The 21,955-nt window shown below is 42.6% G+C and overlaps 2 protein-coding genes across 6 annotated transcripts in view; one reads left to right on the top strand and one right to left on the bottom strand.

The window, feature by feature from the left end:
- The window catches only part of elmod3 (ELMO/CED-12 domain containing 3), a 173,587-nt gene that overhangs the window by 79,898 nt on the left and 71,734 nt on the right, over positions 1 to 21,955 (bottom strand). The window lies entirely within an intron of this gene.
- LOC125447959 (inactive carboxypeptidase-like protein X2) overlaps positions 11,800 to 21,955 on the top strand; it is an 81,060-nt gene continuing 70,904 nt past the window's right edge. Inside the window, exons 1-2 of the mRNA XM_048522785.2 lie at positions 11,800 to 12,607; positions 20,925 to 21,356. Of these exons, the coding sequence (XP_048378742.1) occupies positions 12,379 to 12,607; positions 20,925 to 21,356 (661 nt within the window). The 5' untranslated portion in view covers positions 11,800 to 12,378. The remainder of the gene's footprint in view (positions 12,608 to 20,924; positions 21,357 to 21,955) is intronic.

Here is a 21,955-nt window from a genome sequence, read left to right as displayed (position 1 = left end):
AATGTTCTTCATCCACAGGGAATTGTTTTAAATTGCAGATCATCAGTAGATCAAAACAATGGGTGCAAAACAGGGAAAATGAAGAGGATTTGGATTGGCAGAACTAAAAGAACTTCAAGGAAGAGATTTGTGAAGGAATAATATTTTTCAATCATAGAAAGTGAAATGCCCTGTTGATATGCAGAATGTGGTCAAAATATGAAATATTTTGCTTGAAAGGTTTTTTGAACTAGAGGCCATGAGCTTTTTCAAAGGGAGTTAACTATTTGCTCGATGAAGAAGAATACAAACTATGGCAGCAAGTAGGAGACCTGAACAGAAGGAGCAGAAGAAGGTCATTTGGCCCATCAAATCTGGTCTGCCATTCAATAAAAGCACAGCTGATCTGATAATTCTCAACTCCACTTTCCTGCCTCTTCCCCACAACTTTCCCTGTCTGATTAAAAATCTATCTCAGGCTTGAATATATTAAACAACCCAGATTCTCCAGTCCTCTGGGGCTAACTTCCACAAGTTCACTGCCCTCTGAGAAAAGAACTTCTTCCTAATTTGACAGTCTTGTCTAAATTGCCTCCAATGCTAATGTAACTTTGGTTCGATTGTATACTCCATTTCCTTTGAAATGAAGGCCAGCACTAATTTCCCTTCCCAATCACCTGCTGATTTTGAATGATAGTTTCTTCCAATTTCTGTACAATGGCTTTGAAATCCCTATGTGTTGCAGATTTCTGCAGACTTTCCCCCATTAAAATGACATTTGCCTTCTCTATTCTTCCTGTTAGGAGGAATAACACCACATTTTCCAAAATTACCTTCCAAGTGGCAAGTTCTTCTCACTCACTTAACCTATCCCAATCCAACTACAGACTCTTTGTGTCATCTCAAGCACACGACTTCGCACTCATTTTTGTGTTATCTGTATACTTGACTGTAGTACATTCATTTTCCTCATCCAGACTGTTAAGAAATATTGTAAATATTGCAACTATTGGAAATATAAATATTGAAAGTCCAAAATTATCATAAAGACTAAGATAGTGACACAAACTTGTTCAGATAAATTACAAGAAGGCAAGAGAGAGAAGAGTGAGTGGACCATTTCACCAGATGAGCCTGCTCTACTCTTCTGTACGTTCATGATTTCAACGCCACTTATGTGTCGCTCACCATGTATACTTTGATTCCACATGACAGACTAAAAAGCTGTGTATTCTAACCTTAAATATGGTCAACAATGGAGCATTCACAGCCATCTGGGTCACAGCAGAGATCGCATCATCCAAATCAAGACTAGGAAAGAGGCTACCTCATCAGGGAGGTAACTGTCAATGCAGACAGTGATATAGAGATCAGGCTGAAGGGGCAGGCAGAAGACAGTGCTGCACAGAGAGTGCAAATCCGCTTGTTGCTGTCTTATCGCAATGGAAAGCTTTGCGTCCAATCCCATCCAAGGAATGCTCCAAAGTGGTATTGGAATTGTGACAAGATGAATTGTGACAAGACTTGAAGACCTCTTCACCAAGCATCTCAATTGCTGCTCCCAACCTTGCTTCTATGGCTTGTTGGAGATGCCAAGGATATATTCACAGTGCAGAGATTGCTGCATTATTGTTCATGTCATTCTCTTGGATAATAAATTAAATTGAAGCTGAAATGTTTGCTGAGATGAATGTGAAATATTACACAGTCATTGTTCAAGCAAGAGGAACACAGGCCATTCAGTCTGTCGAGCCTGAAGAGCAGACAGTTCCAAGGTGTACTCACCAACATTCCTCCATCAGCCAATATCATAAAAACATCAGATTGTTTTGTCAAACACAAAAGAATCACAGAACCATCAAGTTTACAGCATGGAGCCATTTAAAGTATCATGCCTCACAGCTGTAATTGACTCCTTGATCAAAATTAATACACCACTTCATCTTTTACAACCGTTCCAGTCTCACCTGAAGATTCCATGTGCCAGAGTATTGAGGTACCAATCCTGTCCCTTCCCCAACCACGTCTCCGTAATTGCAGTAATATCTCCACATGTTAATCAAACTTCCAACACATCTGCCTTCTTCGTAAGACTCCTTCTGTTAAAATGATTGCCATCCAGCCATTCTGCACTCCCTTGTGTCTTAACTTGACTATAGAGACTCTGCTTTCCAGACTGACTTGGCTATACATCATCCTGTATTATACCTCCACCTGGTGTGCCATCCACCTCCTAAATTAGTTTAAAACCTCATCGACAGCATTTACAAACAACACCTCCTCAATCACCCCCCCAAAGATTTTAGTCTCATCTTAGCTAAGCTTCAACTTGTACACATGTCACCCTTGCCAAAAAATTACCGCGAGCCAGACAACTAAAGTTCTCCCTCCTACACCAACTCTTCAACCACGTGGTTATCCGTGCTATCTGCTTATTCCTGTTCTCACCGGTATGTGTTGCTGGGAGTGACCAAGAAAGTCCAACTGTCAAGGTCCTGCTTTTCAATCTGCTCCCTGGCTCCTGAAATGTTTATTGCAGGATTTCATCCCTCTTTCTACTTTTGTCATTGGTACCAATATGAAGATCTGAATGTTCCAATATTCCTGAACTAGAAAGGGATCAACATCCTGGCAGGGAAATTTGCTAGTTTTATTTCAGGAGTTTTTAAACTGGTAGAGGGCAGAGAAGAGTGGTTCCTCAGGAGCAGTAAGAATAGAAAGACAAATGAGGGTGGCTTTGAATCAGAAAAGAGCAAGTTAGTTAGAAAAGGCATACAAGAGCAAGACAGAGAACAAGGTAACTTTGAGGAATTAAACTCCATTTATCTCAATGTAAAGGGTCATTCAGGTAAGGCTGATGAACTCAGGGTATGTATTGGAACATGAGACAAGTACGTCATAACTGTTACAGAAACTTGCCTGAGGGAAGAACAGGACTGGCAGCTCAATATTCTGGGTTTCAGATACTGTAGGAAGGATAGAAAGGAGTTAAAAGAGAAGAAAAACATTATTGCTGTAATTAGACAGGATATTTCTGAGGGAACATCCAGTGAAACTATAGAGTAGAAATTAGATGTAAGAAAGGGATGGTCACTTTGATGGAATTGAACTTTTGACTCCCTCCCTGCAATCATCGGTGGGAAACTGAGGGGCAAATATGTAAGAGAGATCTCAGATATACAAAATTTCCAAATATTGACTTGGATTGCCGCACTGTTAAAGGGTTGGATGATGAGGAACTTGTTAAGTGTGTTCAAGAAAATTTTCATTATCAATATGTAAATGTACCTACAGGAAAAGAAGCAAAATGTGACCTTTTCTTGGGGAATAAGGCAGGGCAAGTGACTGAAGCGTTGGTCGGAGAACATTTTCGGACTAGCATTCGTAATTATATTATTTTTAAAAATAGTCATGGAAATGGATAAGCCTTCCATAAAAATTAAAGTTCTCAATTGGAGTAAGGCAAATGTTAATGAAAAGAGACACGAACTTTCAAAAATTGACTGAAGTAGACCATTCACAGGTAAAAGGATGCCTGACCAGTAAAAGGTTTTCAAAAGTGTGAGAACTAGACATGGGAGAGATACTAAATGAATATGTTGCATCACTTTTTACTGTGAAGAAGGAAATGGAGGCAAGACAACTCAGGGAAATAAATGTTTATGTTTGGAAAACAGTTCACAGAACAGAAGAAGTGCTGGACGTCTTAGAAAACATTAAGGTGGATGAATCTCAGGGACCTCATCAATTGTATCCCAGGATCTTGTGGGAAGTTAGGGAAGAAATTGCAGGGCCTCTAGCAGAAATAGATGTCTTATCTATTACCATGGATGTGATGATCACGGACTGGGCAGTGGCTAATGTTGTGCCTTCACTTCAGAAAGCTGTAAGGAGAAACCTGGGAACTATAGGCCCGTCTGCCTGGCATCAGTGGTGGGTATGTTGTTCGGGTTGATTCTGAAGGACAGGATTTACAAGCATTGGGAGAGGCAAGGACTGGCAAGGGACAGTCAGCATGTGCACACAAGAGAAATTGTGTTCAACAAATCTGATTGAGTTTTTTGAGAAAGTAACCAAAAAGATTGATGAGGGGACAGTGGTAACCATTTACTTGGAAGACTGAAAGAACTGCAGATGCTGTAAATTGAGAACAAAAACAAAGTTGCTGGAAACGCTCAGCAGGTCTGGCAGCATCTGTTGAAGGCAAAAACAGAGTTTCTGTTTCGGATCCGGTGACCCTTCCTCAAGACTTCAGTAAAGCCTTTGACGAAATTCTGCATTTTAGATTAATAATTAATTAAAGTTAGACCATACGAGGAGCTTGCTAATTATATACACAGTTGGCTTCATGATACAAGACAGAAAGTGGTGGTATATTCTTTTTCAAAATGGAGGACTGTGACCAGTGGTATTCCAGAGATTCGTACTGGGTCCACTTTTGTTTGTCATTGACATAAACAATTTGGATGAAAATACTGGTGGCACGATTTGTAACTTTGTGGATGACACCAAAATTGGTGGTATCACGGACAACGAAGGTTACCTCAGATTACAAAGAAAGCTTGATCAATTGGGCCAATAGGCTGAGGAGTGGCTGATGGAATTTAATTTGTATAAGTGCAAAGTATTGCATTTTGGTGAAACAAACAAGAGTACGTCTTATACAGTAGGGTAGGGCCCTGGGTAGTGTTGTAGAACGAAGAGACCTAGGAGTTGTTTGTAATTTGTGTCACAGGTAGACAGGGTGGTTAAGAATGCATTCAGAATGCTTGCCTTCATTGCCCAGGCTTCTGTGAGATTGCACAGGACATTAGTGTTGCCGGTTATGGAGTACTGTGTGTTGTTCGAATCGTCCTGCTCCAGGAAGGATATTCTTAAACTGAAGAGGGGTCAGAAAAGATTTGCATGGTTGTCACAGGAATAGAGGGTTTGAGTCATAAGGAGAGGCTGGTTAGGCTGAGATGTTGTTCACAGAAGCGTAAGAAGTTGACGGGTGACCTTACAGAGGTTTATAAAATCAGGAGTTGCATACATCAGGTGAATAGCTAGGGTCTTTTCCTGAGGCTGGGGGAGTTCAGACCAGGGGCATATTTTTAAATTGAAAGGAGAAAGTTTTAAAAAGGATGTGAGGGGTAACGGTTTTATACAATGTTTCATTTATGGAATGAACTGTCAATAGAAGTGGTGGGTACTGATACAGTGACAACATTTAAAAGACATTTGGATAAGGGCATGAATAGGAAAGGTTTGGAGAGATATGGGCCAAATGCAGGCAAGAGTAATTAGTTCAGTTTGGGAACATGTTCATCATGGACTAATTGGACTGAAAGGTCTGCTTCCATGCTGGATGAACCCATCACTCTACAGCTTCAAGAAGGAGAAATCCTGTCTGACAAATTTATTGGAATTAATTGATGAGGCAAGAAGGAGCTGATTGGGAAATGGGAGCCAGGTGATGTAATGTAATGTGGATTTTCAAAAGACATTGGCAAGGCACCAGACATTAAGCGACTTAAGAAGATAATAACCCATACTGTTGGAGATTATGTATGAAAAGGAATAGAGGATTGGTTAAGTAATAGAAGATGGGGAGTTAGCTTAAAGGGGACATTTTTCAGGATTGGGAACCTGCAGCTCATGGAGTGCCACAGAAGATCAGTGCCAAAGTCACAATTACTGATAATAAATATGAATGAGTTGGGTAGCAGATATTACTGTAATAGTACCACGATTGCAGGTGACTCAAAAAATGGGGAGCCGAGTCATGGGAATGAAACAAACAGTCAACAGAACACCATAGACAAGTTAAGTGAATGGGTAAAATCTTGACAGATGGGATATAATGTGGAAAATATGAGGTTATGGCTGGAAGAATAAAAGAACTGCAGTACAATGGCATTCAGGGGTCCTTATGCAAACATCATAAAAAAGCTAGTATCCATGTTCAGTAGCTAATAGAGAAGGCAAATGGATTATGGCCTTTAATTCAAAGGAAATAATCAGCAAACTAGAGAAGTCTTGTCAGAACTGTACGAGGTACAAGTTAGACCACACTTGGAATACAGCATACAGTATGGGTCCCCTTAAATAAAAAATTGCTTAATAGAACTGCAGGTAGCTTAGAGAATATTCACAGGCTTAGAGTCATACAGCATGAAAACAGGCCCTTCAGCCCGACTAGTCCATGCTGACCAGGTTTCCTAAACTGAACTAGTCCCATTTGCCTGCATTTGGTCCATATGACACTATGGGGTAAAGAGATTGATTAGGGATGGGGTAAAGCTCGGGCCTGTGGAGATGGTAAGTGGTTGAGCCCAGAAGGTCACAAGATGAATGTGACGGGAGAGGTTTGGAGAGAATAGGTTGGGGAGCAGGAGAATGAATGAAGTCTGTTCCGCCCCCCCAGCCTGTTCTTCCTTTCTACCCCATTTTCCTAATGCCCCCATCTATTCTTACACCCACACTATTGTCTCCCCCTCCCCAGCCCGATCTTTTTCTCCCAGTGCAATCTCTTTCCCCAACCTCCAGCAGACTGATCTCTTTGCCCCCAACTTCCCTTGCCTGATCCCTTGCCCCTCCTATCTCCTCTGGCCTGATCTCTTACCCTTACCTCCCCCAGCCTGATCTCTTCTTCCCCTGTCCCAACATGATATTTTCACCAGTCTCCCCCAACCCATTCTTCCACCCTGTCTGATCTTCTCGACTCCCCCCCACCCACATAGTCCTTCCCCAACTTCCACCCCATTTAAGTTCATCAGTCAACACACCTCTGTGTGTTCACAGGGAATAGAGTGGATGTGCAGTCTTTATTCCCTCAGAGGGGAGTAAATCTGATGAATTATTTCAGACACAGAGCTGTCGAGGCAGGATTGTTGAGCAAATTCAAGGTTGACATACTTGCCTTTATAATCGTTAAGGGAATTAAGGTTTATGGGGAAAAGGAAGGAGAACTGGAGATAAGAATTTTCAGATCAGCCATGATCTTGGAGCAGAATTACTTCTGCTCTGACGTCCATGGTCTTACAGGTGTATCCATACCAAATGGGCATCAGCAATTTAAAAAGGCAGCTGATCATCACTTTCTCAAGGGCAGTTATGGATAAGCAATAAATACTGGTCCAGCCAGGCACTGACATAGTTGGTGCTGGCTTGCAACAACACTGGCCAGTAAAATTCACACCACACAAGGACCAAGCAATGGTCATTTCTATCGAAAAGTAGTCTAAATCCCTTACAACAACATGTTGGATTATATTTGATTAGAAATTCAGCTGAACTCGCCACATCAATGCCAAGGTTCCTTTGGCAGGCATTCTCGGTATTCTGTGGAAACTGGCTCACCTCCTCCACCTACACTTTCAGTAACTAGGATGCAATTACACAACACTCAGCAGCTCACCAGTATGCAGAACAAAACAGTTTTGTTCTGTAGCATCTAATCTACTGGTGCAAATATGCACTCCCTCTGTCACGAGTGTCATGCATTTGGGGAATGTACGATCGGCCACAAGCATCAACATCACCAAAGCTTCATTGGCAGCACATTGCAAAGTCACAACATTTACAATATCGAAGGACAACAGCAACTGATGCATGGAAACATCATTGCTTTCAGGTTCTCCTCCATTTTGAACGTCCTCACTTGGGCATTGACCACTATGCCTGCAGTCAATTAATCAAAATTCTAGAGCACCGTACCCAAAATCTTAATGGGAGTACCTTCAACAAGTGAAATACAGCTGCTCAAGAAACAGGCAACTAAGGATAACCAACAGAACGCTAGCCTGTCAGTAATGCACATATCTCCAGCATTAATAATATTTTCAAAAAATGTTGCACGTTGCTTCTTTCACTCTCTGACGAAGAGAAGAACATGACAGACAACATTGCTGCAGAGAAGGTGCAGAGAAAGTTCAACTCTAATATATGAAAGGTCTGTTCATAAGTCTAATAACAGTGGGGAAAAATCTGTTCTTAAATCTATTGGTATGTATTTTCAAACTTTTGTGTCTTCTGCCTGATGGAAAAGCATGGGAAAGAGTATAACCAGGGTGGAGGAGTCTTTAAGTTGGCTGCTTTCCTGAGGCATTGGGAAGTGTAGGCAGGGTCAATGCAAGGAAGGCTGGTTTTCGTGATTGACTGGACTGCGTTCATATAGCGGTGATGCATCTGGGGATAGGATGCTTTCTATGGTGTATCTATAAAAATTGGTAAGAGTCATTGTGGACATCCTGAATTTCCCTGGCCGTTTGAGGAATTAGAGGTGTTAACGTTCTTTATTGACTGTAGTGTCAACATTGACGGACTTGGATAGATCATTGGTGATACTTACTCAATGGAAGGCGAGGTCTTTGATCACTTCCACCTCAGCACCACTGATAAAAACAATGTCCTCCATCCACTTCCAGGAGTTGATGACCAGTGCCTTCATTTTGCTGACACTGAAGGGACTGGCATGGAAAGAGGATTGGTTGACTGACAAAAGACAGAGATTTAGGACAAAGGGGTCTTTTTCAGGATGACAGTCAGTGACTACTGAAGTTCTGCAGGAGTCTGTGTTGGGCCCGCAAGTTTTCATGTTAGACTTGAACAATCTGGACGAAGAAATAAAGGCATTGTTGCTATGTTTTCAGAAAACACAAAGATAGGTGGAGGGTAAGGTAGTGTTGAGCAAGTTGTAAGGTTACAGAAGGGCTTCGACAGGCAAGGAGAGCAGGCAAAGAAGTGGCAGTTCAAATAGAATGTGGGAAAATATGAGGCTTTGCACTTTGGCAGAAAGAATACAGGCACAGGCTACTTTACTAAACAGTGAAAAGCTCTGGAAATCTGAAGCACAAAGGACTTGGAAGCCTAGTTCAGGATTCTCTTCAGGTTAACCTGCAGGATCAGGTGGTTAGCAGAAAACTGGAATACAAGAGCAGAAGTTTACTGCTGAGGTAGTATAAGGCTCTAATCAGACAACTTTTGGAATAATGTGAGCAGTTTTCATTCCCAGAATTAAGAAAGGCTTTGGACGGGAAGCAGAGGAGATTCACAAGAATGATCCCAGGGAGAAAGAACTTGTTCAATGAGGAGTGGTTGAAGACTCTGGGTCTGTAGTTGATGAAGTTTGGAAGGATAAGGGGAGATTTAATTGAAACTTGCAGAATACTAAGAGGCCTGGATGGAGCTGTAGCAGCCTCCAGTCTGGTAAAACAGACAGATGGCCAAGTTGGCCAAACAACAAGGGATGCTGGATATACTGGCCAAGTAAAACTCTGAAGTCACAGAACAGACACACCAGACACAGTGCACATGCAGGAGCCAGGTGCTTAATGACATAAGTGTAATGTAAAAGGCAATTGTCATCCTGGGCAGAAATACCCTCAAAACTTTATCCACCAAACAAATAAGGGACCAGACAGAAAAGCACTGGATCCTGCTACACAAAGAAACAAACTGCAACAAGCCATCCAAATGATTGACAATGCTTCAAACTATTAAGTGTGTTTCCCTGATTGGCCAGAACCTAAGAAAGTTCCAGAAAACCATCTAAAACGCTGTACAAGTAGGGGTCATCTGAAGGCCAATCTCTTTTGAATCTTCTGGAGGCCTTCCAAGGAGATCAGCACGGCAAGAGGCAGAGATAAGCTGACCATCCAGAGACAGAGGGGAAGAGAGAAAACAGCTTTGCACATCCAGAGACACAGCCAGAGAGAGGGGGAGAGAGAGAGAGAGAGAGAGAGAGAGAGAGACTACGGAAATCAATAAGAGACTCGGGAATTGTTGTCAGCTTAAGGAGCCATATAGAATTAGAGATAGTATGCTGAGTATTAGAGGCTATTGTAGCTTTTTTCTGAATAAAGTTGGGACTGTTTTGCTTGTATTCGTCGTGATTTGACCATTTCAGTACTGTCAGACACCTGGGCATATTCATTCTGACATTCTAGTTGCAGTTGTCTAACTTGTTTAAGGAAGAACAAGAAAATAGAGTGGATGTGGAGAAGATGTCTCTCTGAGGAGGAACGATCAGGAACCATGGGCATAGCCTCAGAATGAAGAGTCAATGCTTTACAACAGATGAGGAGGAATTTCCTCAGCCAGAGAATGATTAATCGGTGGAACTCACTGCCATAGCAGGCTGTGGAGACAAAGTCATTGAGTGTATTTCAGACAGTGATAGGTTCTCATTTGATAAAGGAATTAAGAGTTACAGGGAGAAATCTGGATAATGGGTAAAGAAACATCAACCATGATTGAATGGCAGAGCAGACTTGATGGGTCAAATGGTCTAATTCTGCTGCTATGTCTTATGGTTGATTTTGGCCAGACTGAGACAGGAATTGTGTCCAATTTTAGGCCCCCACACCTCAGGAAGGACATACTAGCCCTGGAGCGTGTCCAGCAGAGATTCACACGGATGATCCCTGGAATGGTAGGTTTAACGTATGATGAACGGCTAAGGATCCTGGGATTGTACTCATTAGAGTTTAGAAGGTTGAGGGGAGACCCAATAGAAACTTACAAGATAATGTATGGTTTAGAAAGGGTGGACGCTAGGAAGTTGTTTCTGTTAGGCGGGGAAACTAGGAGCCGTGCGCACAGTCTTAAAATTAGAGGGGGTAAATTTAAAACTGAAATGAGACGACATTTCTTCAGCCAGAGAGTGGTGGGCTTGTGGAATTCATTGCCACCGAGTGCAGTGGAGGCCGGGACGTTAGATGCCTACAAGGCAGAGATCGACAAATTCTTGATCCCAGAAGGAATCAAGAGCTGCGGGGAGAGTGCAGGGAAGGGGAGTTGAAATACCCATCAGCCATGATTTAAGTGGCGGAGTGGACTCGATGGGCCGAATGGCCTTACTTCCACTCCTCTGTCTTATGGTCTTATGGAATAACAGATTTCCTTCTGTCAACGACAATTGTGAATCAGATCGATTTTTACAACAATGATTACATGCTTGCCATTCACCAAGCTCTTTCATTAGATTAAAATTTTGCCGTTTTCTTGTTGGGGATCAAACTCATGTCTCCCAAGCAGAAACTTGGAGGTTCTTGAATATTAAATCAGAGACACTACCACCGTGCAATTTCCCCGCCCACCCAAAAAACATTGAGAATTTACTCGTTTTATCTCAAAAAAGGTTGAGTGGGTGAAATTTAGAATTGTTTCCAAATAGTGTCTAATGCCATTGTGATCTATTGTTAAATTTAAACTGAGATTGACATTAAAAGCATACGGGGGAGAAGTTGAGTAGGTAGAATATGAGATTGGAGATCAGCTAGTCTCGGTGAACGGCAGAACAGCCCCCAATGCCTCCAGCAGCTGTCACTATTTCTAAAATCGGAGATTGTTGGATTCCTCCCAGCACTTTTAGGAGACTCAGCGCTGAGTCTGAGAAGCAGGAGATGAGCAAATTCTCAACAGAAATCTATTAAATATGTCAAGAGACAGATATCCTATAAACGAGAGAGTTTTGTTATTCCAACAAATATGAAGTGCACCACCCTGCAACCTGAGAGGGAGAGTTGTCGAACAGGCGACATTTGAAGTTTATAGACCTGGAAATTGCTTTTTGTGTCCTGATACACATCTCACTGGGTCTATCATCTCTTTAATGATTAGCTCCCAATGTTTTCTGCTGTCTGGGATATCGGTAAATGACTCACTTGCCGTTTTGCTAATTTAATCTCCTTCCTGATTTCTGTTGGCTGTTGAGTTGGAAAAATCTATGCTAAGTATTTTTCCCTCTCTTTGCTTTTCAGACGTGTTCATGGGTTGTGGTGGTGACGGTGGGGTCGGGGGGGTGGGGGGTGTGCTTTAATTTCCTTCCTAGTTTATGACCAAAAAGTACAGCTGGCAAACCCAGTCAGCCGGCTGGGTAGGGAGGCAGGCAGCCGAGGAGAGTGAAGGGGACATTTCGAAGCGGCTACTGTGCAGCATCAAAGGGGAAGTTCAGTGATTGCCCGGGAATTCTGGTTTGCAGAATCCATCCAAACTCATTGCAAAAATCTTTCCGCAACATTCAAAACGTGTTTCTTTTTGTAAGTATTATTCAAGTTTTATTACCGCCGATGAATCGTGGCCACAGTCGAAGATTAACCCTTCAACAACTGAATCATTCTTTTTGAGATAAAAAGGATATACAACGTGGCAAGAATTTGACAAAACTTTTGGTTTTCAAACACATCGAGGTGTCCGATTGTTGTCTGAAGTGTCTGGGCTAATCTGTCTATGTCGCTGGTCGGGGGGTATTGGTGCCGGCTTCCCTCCATGCTGCTCTGAACTTCGGCTTGCTCCAGCTGGGGTTGTTCCGATACTCACTGACTTGTTGCCAGACTGGTGGGACTGTCTGCACTCTTTTTGTCAATCTCCTTCAACTGTTTGCAGGCTTGCGAGTCGTATCCGCACCCAGCAAGCATGGTGGGTGCTTTTGGAGTCCTAACACTCCTTCTCGCTCTGAGCAACGCTGGTTCCGTGCTCGTCCATCTTAGCCCTGAAGATTCTCAGCTCCAGGTCTCATCGGCCCAGGGGAATGAGAAAACCGAAGGCGCTGGGCTGGGTCCTGAAGGAACAATGAATCGTGCAGAACCCATGGGACCCTTGAGAACAATGGTAGCTCAGCATTCTTCAAAAGAAACACCTCTTGGTAAGTGTCAAACTGAAGTCCAGGTGAGATGTAAATAGCACGGATACTGTGATAATGGGAACTGCAGATGCTGGAGAATCCAAGACAATAAAATGTGAGGCTGGACTGTGTTTCTGAGATGCTGCTGGGCCTGCTGTGTTCATCCAGCCTCACATTTTATTAGCACGGATACTGTGCCTGAATTGGTCTAGTCACTGGTAACGTTATCAGCATGGCCCATACAAAGACACACATTCTAAATATGATTAAATAAGACCAGTGTGTCCTGGGATAGTATTTGAATTGTCAGTCTTCCAGACTACTTTTAATACTCCACTAGTTGTTATCTTTACTGAATGCAGTTTTTTTTCTTTTTGTGCAAGATTGTGTGGCTGCACTTAAAATGTATATTCAGATTGTAATCCAAACTATTATTCTCTTGGAGTACAGGTGTTGCTGGCTGGCAAGCACAGAATACAGAATTGCGCAACACAGGAATGGGCCCTTCAGCCCATGATGTTATGCTGAACATGACACCAAATGAAACTAATCCCTTCTGCCTGCCCTTTGTCCATATCCCTCCATTTGATGAACCTAACAGATGTCTTGCATATTCATGATCAAAAAGTCCCTTGAATGCCCTTATCGCATCTGCCTCCACCCCCAGCCCTGGCAGTGCATTCCAGGTTCCTACCACCCTCTGTGTAAAAAAACTTGCCTCTCACATCTTCTTTGAACTTGCCTCCTCTAACAAACTCCCTAGTTTTAGACATTTCGATGATGGGAAAAAGATTCTAGCTGTCAACCCTATCGGTACATCTCATAATTTTACAGACCTGTATCCCTGTATCCCTCCACTGCTCAAGAGAAAATTGATGTTTCTCTAGCCTCTCCTTTTTGCTTATCTCCTGGTAAACCTCTTCTGCACCCTGTCCAAAGCCTCCACATCCTTCCTGTAATGTGGCAACGAGAACCAAACACATTATTCTCAGTGTGGCCTAACTAAAATCTTAGAAAGCTGCAACATGACATCCTGACTCTTTTACTCAATTCCCCAGCCAATAAAGGCAAGCATGCCATATGCTTTCTTTACCACCCTAACTACTGGTGTGGCAACATTCAGAGAGCTACAAACTTGAACCCCAAGGTCCTTCTGTTCAGAGTCCTGCCATTAACTGGAGATTTTTCCTCAACAGTTGATTTCCCAAAATGCAGTACTTCACATTTACCTGGATTAAGATCCATCTGCCATTTCTCCGTTGATATCTGCAACTGATCTTTTCCCCACTGTATCCTTTGGCAACCTTCTGAACTATCCACAACGCCACCAATTTTTGTATTGTCTGTAAACTTACTAACCCATCCATCTACATGTTCAGTCCAAGTCATTTATATTTATATCACAAACAGCAGAAGTCCCAGTTGGATCCCTGCAGAACATCACTAGTCATGGACTTGCAGCCTGAAAAACACCCTTCCACCACTACCCTCTGTCTTCTATGGACGAGCCAATTCTGAACCCATGTGGCCAAATCACCATGGATCCCGTGCATCTTAATCTTCTGGGTGAGCCTACCATAACGGACCTGTAAACAACATCCACTAGTCCAGGCACATTGATCACCTTTATCATCTCCTCGATCTTCAATCAGGCTAGTATGACATGACCTGTCCTGCAGAAAGCAATGCTGACAGTCCCAAATTAGGCCATGTTTTTCCAAATGTGTGTCAATCCTATCCATAAGAATTCTCTCCAATAGCTTCCAAAACATTAATGAGAGACTCAATGGTCTGCAGTTTCCTGGATTATCCCTATTTTCCTTCTTGAACAGAGGAACAACATTAGCAACTCACCGATCCTCCAGTAGCTAGTGAGGATACAAAGATTTTGGTCAGAGTCCTAGTAATCTCCTGTCTTGCCTCTCACTATAACCTGGGGTAGATACCACCGGCTCTGGAGGACTTAGCCACCTTAATGCTCTTCAAGACATCCAATACCACTTCTTTCTTGGTCTGAAATGCACTAGCATGTTCCACATAACTATCACTATTGTCCATATCCTTTTTCTGGGTAAATACCAATGCCAAGCACCCATTTAGGATTTCATGTACATTCTCCACCTCCAAGCACTCAGTCCCTACTTTATACTTGACTGGCCCTACCTTCTCCCTCGTTATTGTCTTTTTTTTTAATACATCTGTTGATGTAAACATTTCTTGCCCATCCTCAGTTGCCCTTGAGAAGCTGGTGGTGAACTGCCTTCTTGAACCACTGCAGTACATGTGCTATAAGTGTGTTAGGGAGGTGGTCCAGCATTTCGAACCAGCTATTATAAAGTAGACTCCACCCTGATAATTAAAACTGAAACACCCAGAGAAGCTCACATCACCTCATAATCTGTTAAAGGAAGTGTGAAAAGTGGTATAACCTGCCTCTTGCCCACCCCAATTCAGTTAAAAAATGGGCAAGGTGAAATGAAATAAACTCCTGACATTCACTCTATAATCAACAAGTAACAATTTATTTATCTAACTCAAACAGTGAACAAATTAACAGAACTACTAACAAACCAAATGATTCCCCACTTAACTACTAACTGTTCCTGAACAAAACAAAATGCTAATGAAATGCCGTTCTAGTAGATACAAGACCCACTCATATAAACCAAATTAATTTTTAAAAAGCTTTACAACTTACTCTCTCAAAATTGCAGCCAAGCTATGTCTTCTGGAATGTTCAGTGCCTTCTCCACTGCGCTTCAGTCAGGAACACCTTCTTCATCAAATTCCTATATCAGGAATACCTCTCTCCATTGAATTCTCAAGTCAGGAACATGAGCTAAGGGTGCTGCTATACCTTAAGTTGAATGATGGTTACTCCAAGAGCTCAGAGAATTCTGTGACAGCCAGTGATTTACTCTTTAGAGCTGGTTGTTGTAACTCTGTTTAGGGTGGCACGGTGGCTCAGTGGTTAGCACTGCAGCCTCACAGTGCCAGGGACCCGGGTTTGATTCCAGCCTCAGGTAACAGTCTGTGCGGAGTTTGCCCGTTCTCCCCGTGTCTGCGTGGATTTCCCCCGGGTGCTCTGGTTTCTTCCCACAGTCCAAAGATGTGCAGGCTAGGTGGATTGGCCATGCTAAATTGCCTGGAGTGTTCAGGGGTGTGTGGGTTATAGGGGCATGGGTCTGTGTGGGATGCTTCAAGGGGCAGTGTGGACTTGTTGGGCCCAAGGGCCTGTTTCCACACTGTAGAGAATCTAATCTGTAAGATAGCAGTTGTTCTCACACCAATTATCAAATGTCCTCTTCTTGTATACCCTTGATGACCTTGTAATTTCTTACAATAGGATTGGTCCTAGGATGTCAAAACCGTCAGATTTAAATTTAATTGGTATTTAGTCTCTAAGTGCCTGGCTGAAATTAACTGGCTGATTTTCAAACTGGTAACCTTAATAACAAAATAAACTGCTGCCTGAATTTCTAACTAGTCAGCTTTTTGATACAATGTTTCAATTTCAGGACCTCTCTGTGTACCTGCACATTTTTAAAATCTCCAAGCCTAGAATAAACATATCATCTTTTCAAGGGTCCACGCACTCCTCAACCACCTCCTCCGCCACCGCCACCCCCACCTCATCCAGCTTATCATTTTACAAATATCAAATTCTATCATCTTGCCTTCCAGTCCACAAATACTCTACCAACTTCGCAATATAGCGAAATGAAGGAAGGGTGATATATTTCCACTTCAGGAATGGTGAATGACTTGGAGGGGATCTTTCAGGTAGTAGTGTTCCTATGTATCTGCTTGATTTGATTTGATTTGATTTATTGCAGTGACATACTGAGGTACAGTGAGAAATATTGTCTTACGTGCTTTACAAGCAGATCATACGATACATCAGGGTAACAGAAGAATGCAGGACACAATGTTACAGCTGCCAAGAATGTGCAGAGAGAGATCAACATTAACATTTTGGTCAGCATAGTGCTTAGTGATTAGCACTGCTGCCTCACAGTGCCAGAGGCCTGGGTTTGATTCCGCCCTCAGGCAACTGCCTGTGTGGAACTTGCACATTCTTCCATGTCTGCATGGGTTTCCTCTGGTTGTTCCAGTTTCCTCCCACAGTCCAAAAGTGTGCAGATTAGGTGGATTGGCCATGCTAAATTGCCCATAGTGTGGAGGGATGTGCAGGCTAGGTAGATTAACCATGAGAAATGTGGGGTTACAGGGATAGGGTGGAATGCTGTTCAGCATGGACTTGAACAGCCTGTTTCCACACTATAGAGATTCTATGATTCTAAAATTAGAGGTCTATTCAAAAGTCTGATAACAGCAGGGAAGAAGCTTTCCTAGAATCTGTTGGTATGTGTTTTCAAACCTTGTATCTTCTGCCCGATGGAAAAGACTGAAAGAGAATATAACCGGAGTGGGAATGATCCTCGATTGTTTTCCCGATGCAGCAAGTATAGATGAAGTCATTGCATGGGAGACTGGTTTGCGTGATGGACTGAGCTAAGTTCACAACTCTCTGTAGTTTTTGTGGTCTTGGAAACAGCAGTTGCAAATTATACTGTGATGCAGCTAGATAAGATTTATAAAAATTTGTAAGAACCTTTCTGGACGTGCTGAATTTCCTTTGCTTGTTTAGGAAGTAGCGGTTCTGCCGTGCTTTCTTGATTGTCATGTTAACATGGGTGGACCAGGACAGATTGTTGGTGATCATCACACATATGCTCTCAATCATCTCCATCCCAGCACTATTGATGCAGACACGGGCGTGCCCTCCACTCCACTTTCTGAAGTCAATGACCAGCTCCTTCGTTTTTCTGGCATCAATGCAGAGATTGTTGTCTTTACAACATGCTATTAAGCACTCTATCTCCCTTCTGCATTCCTACTCGTTGCCTGAGATATGATCTACAACAGTGGTGTCATCAGCAAACTTGTGAATGGAGTTGGTGTGGAATTTGCCCACATAGTCACATGCGTATTAGGAGTGTATACAGGGTCTGAGCTTGTAGTCTTGTGGGGTACTGGTGTTGAGGATTATCGTAGAGGAGGTGTTGTCACCTCTCCTTACTAACTGTGGTCAGTTAGTTAGGAAGTCGAGAATCCAACTACGGAGTGGGCAGCAGAGACTTTGGTCCCTGCGTGTTTTTGGAATTATGGCATGGAATGTGGAGTCGGGGTCAATAAGCAGGAGCCATAATTCCAAAAACACGCAGGGACCAAGGTCTCTGCTCCCCACTCCATAGTCGGATTCTCAACTTCAAGGTATCCTTGTTGTTCAGCTAAATGTTCCAAGTATGATTGTACAGCCAGGGAGATGGCATCTGCCACGTGTCTGTTTTGCCATTAGGCAAATTGCAAGCGATCAAGGCAATCTGGGAGACTGGAACTGATGTGAGCCATAACCAACCTTTCAAAGCACTTCATAATTATGAATGTGAGAGCCATCTCGTGGTACTCATCGAGGCATACTGCATGATTTTTCTTTGGCACTGGGATGATGGTGGCCTTCTTGAAGCAGCTGGGGACCTCAAATTGTCGTAAGGAGAGGCTAAAGATGTCTGTGGATACTTCTGCCAGCTGGACTGCATAGGAACTGAGTGCACAACCAGGGACTCCACTTGGGGCTGTTGCTTACGTTGGGTTCACGTGAAAGAAGGCTAATCTAACATCTGCAGCACTGACTGAAAGTAGAAGTGCATCTGAGGCTGATGGAACAGGTGATATCACTTCTGTTCAAAGCAAACAGAGAATACATTGAGCTCATTGACTAGGGATGTATAGCTGCCCATGATTCTGTTTGACTTTTTATGACATCTAGCCCTTGCCATAAATGACAGGCATCCATGTAATTAGCCTGGATCTCAAGGTGAGTTTGGTATTACCTCTTGGCATCCCTAATGGCTTTCGAAAAGTCATATATGGATTTCCTGTGCAGATCATGGTCACCCGACTTGAACAGCTCAGGCCTGGAGTGGATCTCCTGGTTCGTCCATGGTGTCTGGTTGAAGAACATTCCAGACAAAAGTGGTCATAGGTTTGGAAGGTGCTGTTTAAGGATATTTGGTGAATTCCTGCAGTGCATCTTGTAAATAGTACATATTGCTGCGAGCAATCCACGGTGGTAGAGGGAGTGAATGTTTATGGATGTTGTGCCAATCAAGCAGGTTGCTTCGTCCTGAATTGTGTTGAACTTCTTCAGTGTTCCTGGAGCTGCACTCATGTGGGCAAGCAGCGAGCATTCCATCACACTCCGGACTTGGTGCCTTGTAATAGTGGACAGGCTTTGGACAGTCAGGAGTTGACTTCCTCATTGACATATTCCAGGCCTCTGACCTGTTCTTTTAGCCATTGAGCTTAGATTCTAAGTCCACTTCATTTTCTCATCAGTGGTAACCCCCACTAGTGGGAGAGTCTATGATGGTAACACCACTGAATGTCAAGGGATGGTGGTTAAATTGCCTCTAACTGGAGATGCCCATAGCCTAGTTTTTGTGGTGCAAATGGTACTTGCCACTTGTCAGCCTCAGCCTTGCTAATGTCTGGTAAGTTATGGATCAAAAGTCTTCAGGACCATTGCTGGTATGCTGTCAGGGCCCATAGCCTAAGCACTTCGCAGTGCATCCAAATGCTTCTTGATAACAAATGGAGTGAATCGAGATGGCTGAAGACAAGCATCTGTGATGCAGGGGTCCTCTGGAGAAGGCTGAGATGATCATCCAATCAACACTTCTACCATATCTTTGCACTCATGTACTGGGCACCCCCATTATTGAGGATGGGTATCTTTGTGAAGCCTTCTCCTCCAATGAGTTGTTTAACTGTTCACCACTATTCACAACAGGAAAATACAGGATTGCAGAGCTTAGATCTAATCCATTGTTTGTGGGATTACTGGCTCATCTGTCACTTCCTGCTTATGCTGATGGACATGTAAATAATCCTGTTTTGTAACTTCACCAGTTTGACACCTTATGTTTAGATGTGCCTGGTGCTTCTCCTGGCATGCCCTCCGGCACTCTTCATTGAACCAGGGCTGAACCCCTGACTTGAAGGTCGTGATAGAGTGGGAAATATGCCAGGACATGAGGATGCAGACTGTGCTGGAGTATGATTCTGCTGTTGTTTGATGGCTCACAGTGCCTCATGAGTACCTTATCTTCAATGGCACGATTTGTTCAAAGTCTGTCCCATTCAGCACAATGACAGTGCTATGTAAGGTATTCTCAATATGAAGGCAGGTATTCCTCTCCACAAGGACTGTGTGGTGCTCATTCCTACCGAAGCAGTTATGTCTTTCCCTCTTGCTAGTTCACTCAGCACTCTGCAGTCCAACAGTAATGTCCTTTAGAACCTGACCATTTTAATCAGGAGAGCTGGTGCCAAACCACTCTTGGTGGTAAAATCCCCAGCCAGAGTTCTATTTAGATTTCCAATTTATAATCTCTCAGTCTTTTTTTTAAGAGCAATTTTATTGGGACTGCATTCTCCTCCATTACCCTTGTCAGAAAGAGGCCTGGAATTTAGGAATGAAGTGGGTTGGATTGCAATCAAAAACTATCATGACATGGAACATGAACTTGCGTCTGAGACAGAATCTGTATGAGACAGTGTCTTGGTTCATTTTTAAAAAATGTGCTGGAGAGAGATGGAATCAGCATTCTCCAAGGATGAAATAAAATGGGCTAAAGGAGGTTCTTCATCTAAACATCATGTGAAGTAATAGATTTTCTAAACAATGGAGCTGACTTGATAATAGTTGGGGACTGATGCAGTGCATTCTAAATTATGCCACATGTCTGATGTCTGATAGCACATGATCAGTATAGGTAGGAAAAAGTATCATGAGTCTAAAATTATTCTTGTTTCATGGGGATCAACAGGGGTAAGCATCTCGGTACACGTTTTAATATTTGATGTTAAAATTTACCTGTGAATTCACTGTACGATTCTGAGACACTTATTTACCCTCTAAATCTCTTAGCATTCCAGAATACATGAGACCAGATGTGATGACCTTTCTACGTTAAAGTCCAACATTCTTCAGTGCAGCTCTCTATTGTTAGCTGTACTTTTTCCTGTTCTTTTCATTTCCACATTTGTTGAAATAATTCTCTGAGAAACATCAAGTTATGTATTGTCCTTTTCATGATTCCATCTTCCTTTATATTTCTTTGTTCTGTTCATATGGTCCATATTTTCTAAAATATTCTTGCTCTAATCTTTGATTAAGCAAATAATGTTCTCATTTAAGTTACTTCCCAATCTTTTTCACTTGTTCTCCTCACTGTTTTTATTACTTCTCTTGTTACTTCTGTTTCAACAGTGAGATTCAGGAAATCTACTGGAAAGACAAATGATCCAGAAGGAACTCTTCCACAAATAAGGAAGAGACGTGAAGAATCAGATCATTTGCCTATAGTGACAGCTGAGAAAATGATAAAACCAACAAGAAAACCAAAGAAGGCCAAGAAAGAGAAAAAGCCCAAGATAAAAGCTCCAAATTCCAAGAAAGAGAAAAAAACCAAAGAGAAACCTCCAAAACCCAAGAAAGAGAGAAAACCCAAAGATAAAACTTCAAAACCAAAGAAAGAGAAAAATCCCAAAGAAAAGCTGCCAAAATCTGGGAAAGGAAAGAAACCTAAGAAGGCTGTTGAAAAACTTGAGCCCACTAAGGACCCTTTGCAAGAGGAAGAAAAGCCTCAGCTCCCTTTACAAGAAGAGGAAGACAAGCCTCAGCCGGTGGAAGAACACAAGGGTATGTATAAAATCATGTGAACTTTTTACCATCAGTAAAATTATAATACAGAGAGTTACAATCCTGCTGAAATGTACAAATCCAGGTGTCTGTTTTTCTTGATTCCATCTGTTTGACCCTGGGTAATCATTTTTCCCGCTGAGCTATTAGACCCAAAGACCATGACATAAAGGAACACACTTATGCCATTTGGTCCATCAAGCCTGCTCTGCCATTCAATCATAGCTGATATGTTTCTCAGCCCCATTCTCCCACCTTCTCCCTATAACTCTCAATCCCCTTACTAATTGAGAATCTATCTTTGTCTGAAAAACACTCAATGACTTGGCCTCCAGAACCCTGTGCAGCAATGAGTTCCGTAGATTAACCACCCTCTGGCTGAAGAAATCTCTGCTCTGAAGGATTGTCCCTTCGCTCTGAGGCTGTGCACTTCGGTCCGGGTCTCCCCCAACTCATGGAAACATCTTCTCCATGTCCACTCCATCCAAGCCTCCCAGTATTTTGTGAGTTTCAATCTGAGAACCCCACATTCTTCTAAACTCCATCAAGTGCAGACCCAGAGTCCTCAATCACTCCTTATGACAAGCCCTTTGTCCCTG

Source organism: Stegostoma tigrinum, chromosome 40 (assembly GCF_030684315.1).
Source record: "Stegostoma tigrinum isolate sSteTig4 chromosome 40, sSteTig4.hap1, whole genome shotgun sequence".
In the NCBI taxonomy this organism is placed as follows: domain Eukaryota; kingdom Metazoa; phylum Chordata; class Chondrichthyes; order Orectolobiformes; family Stegostomatidae; genus Stegostoma; species Stegostoma tigrinum.
This window is presented reverse-complemented; position numbering and strand designations above follow the sequence as displayed.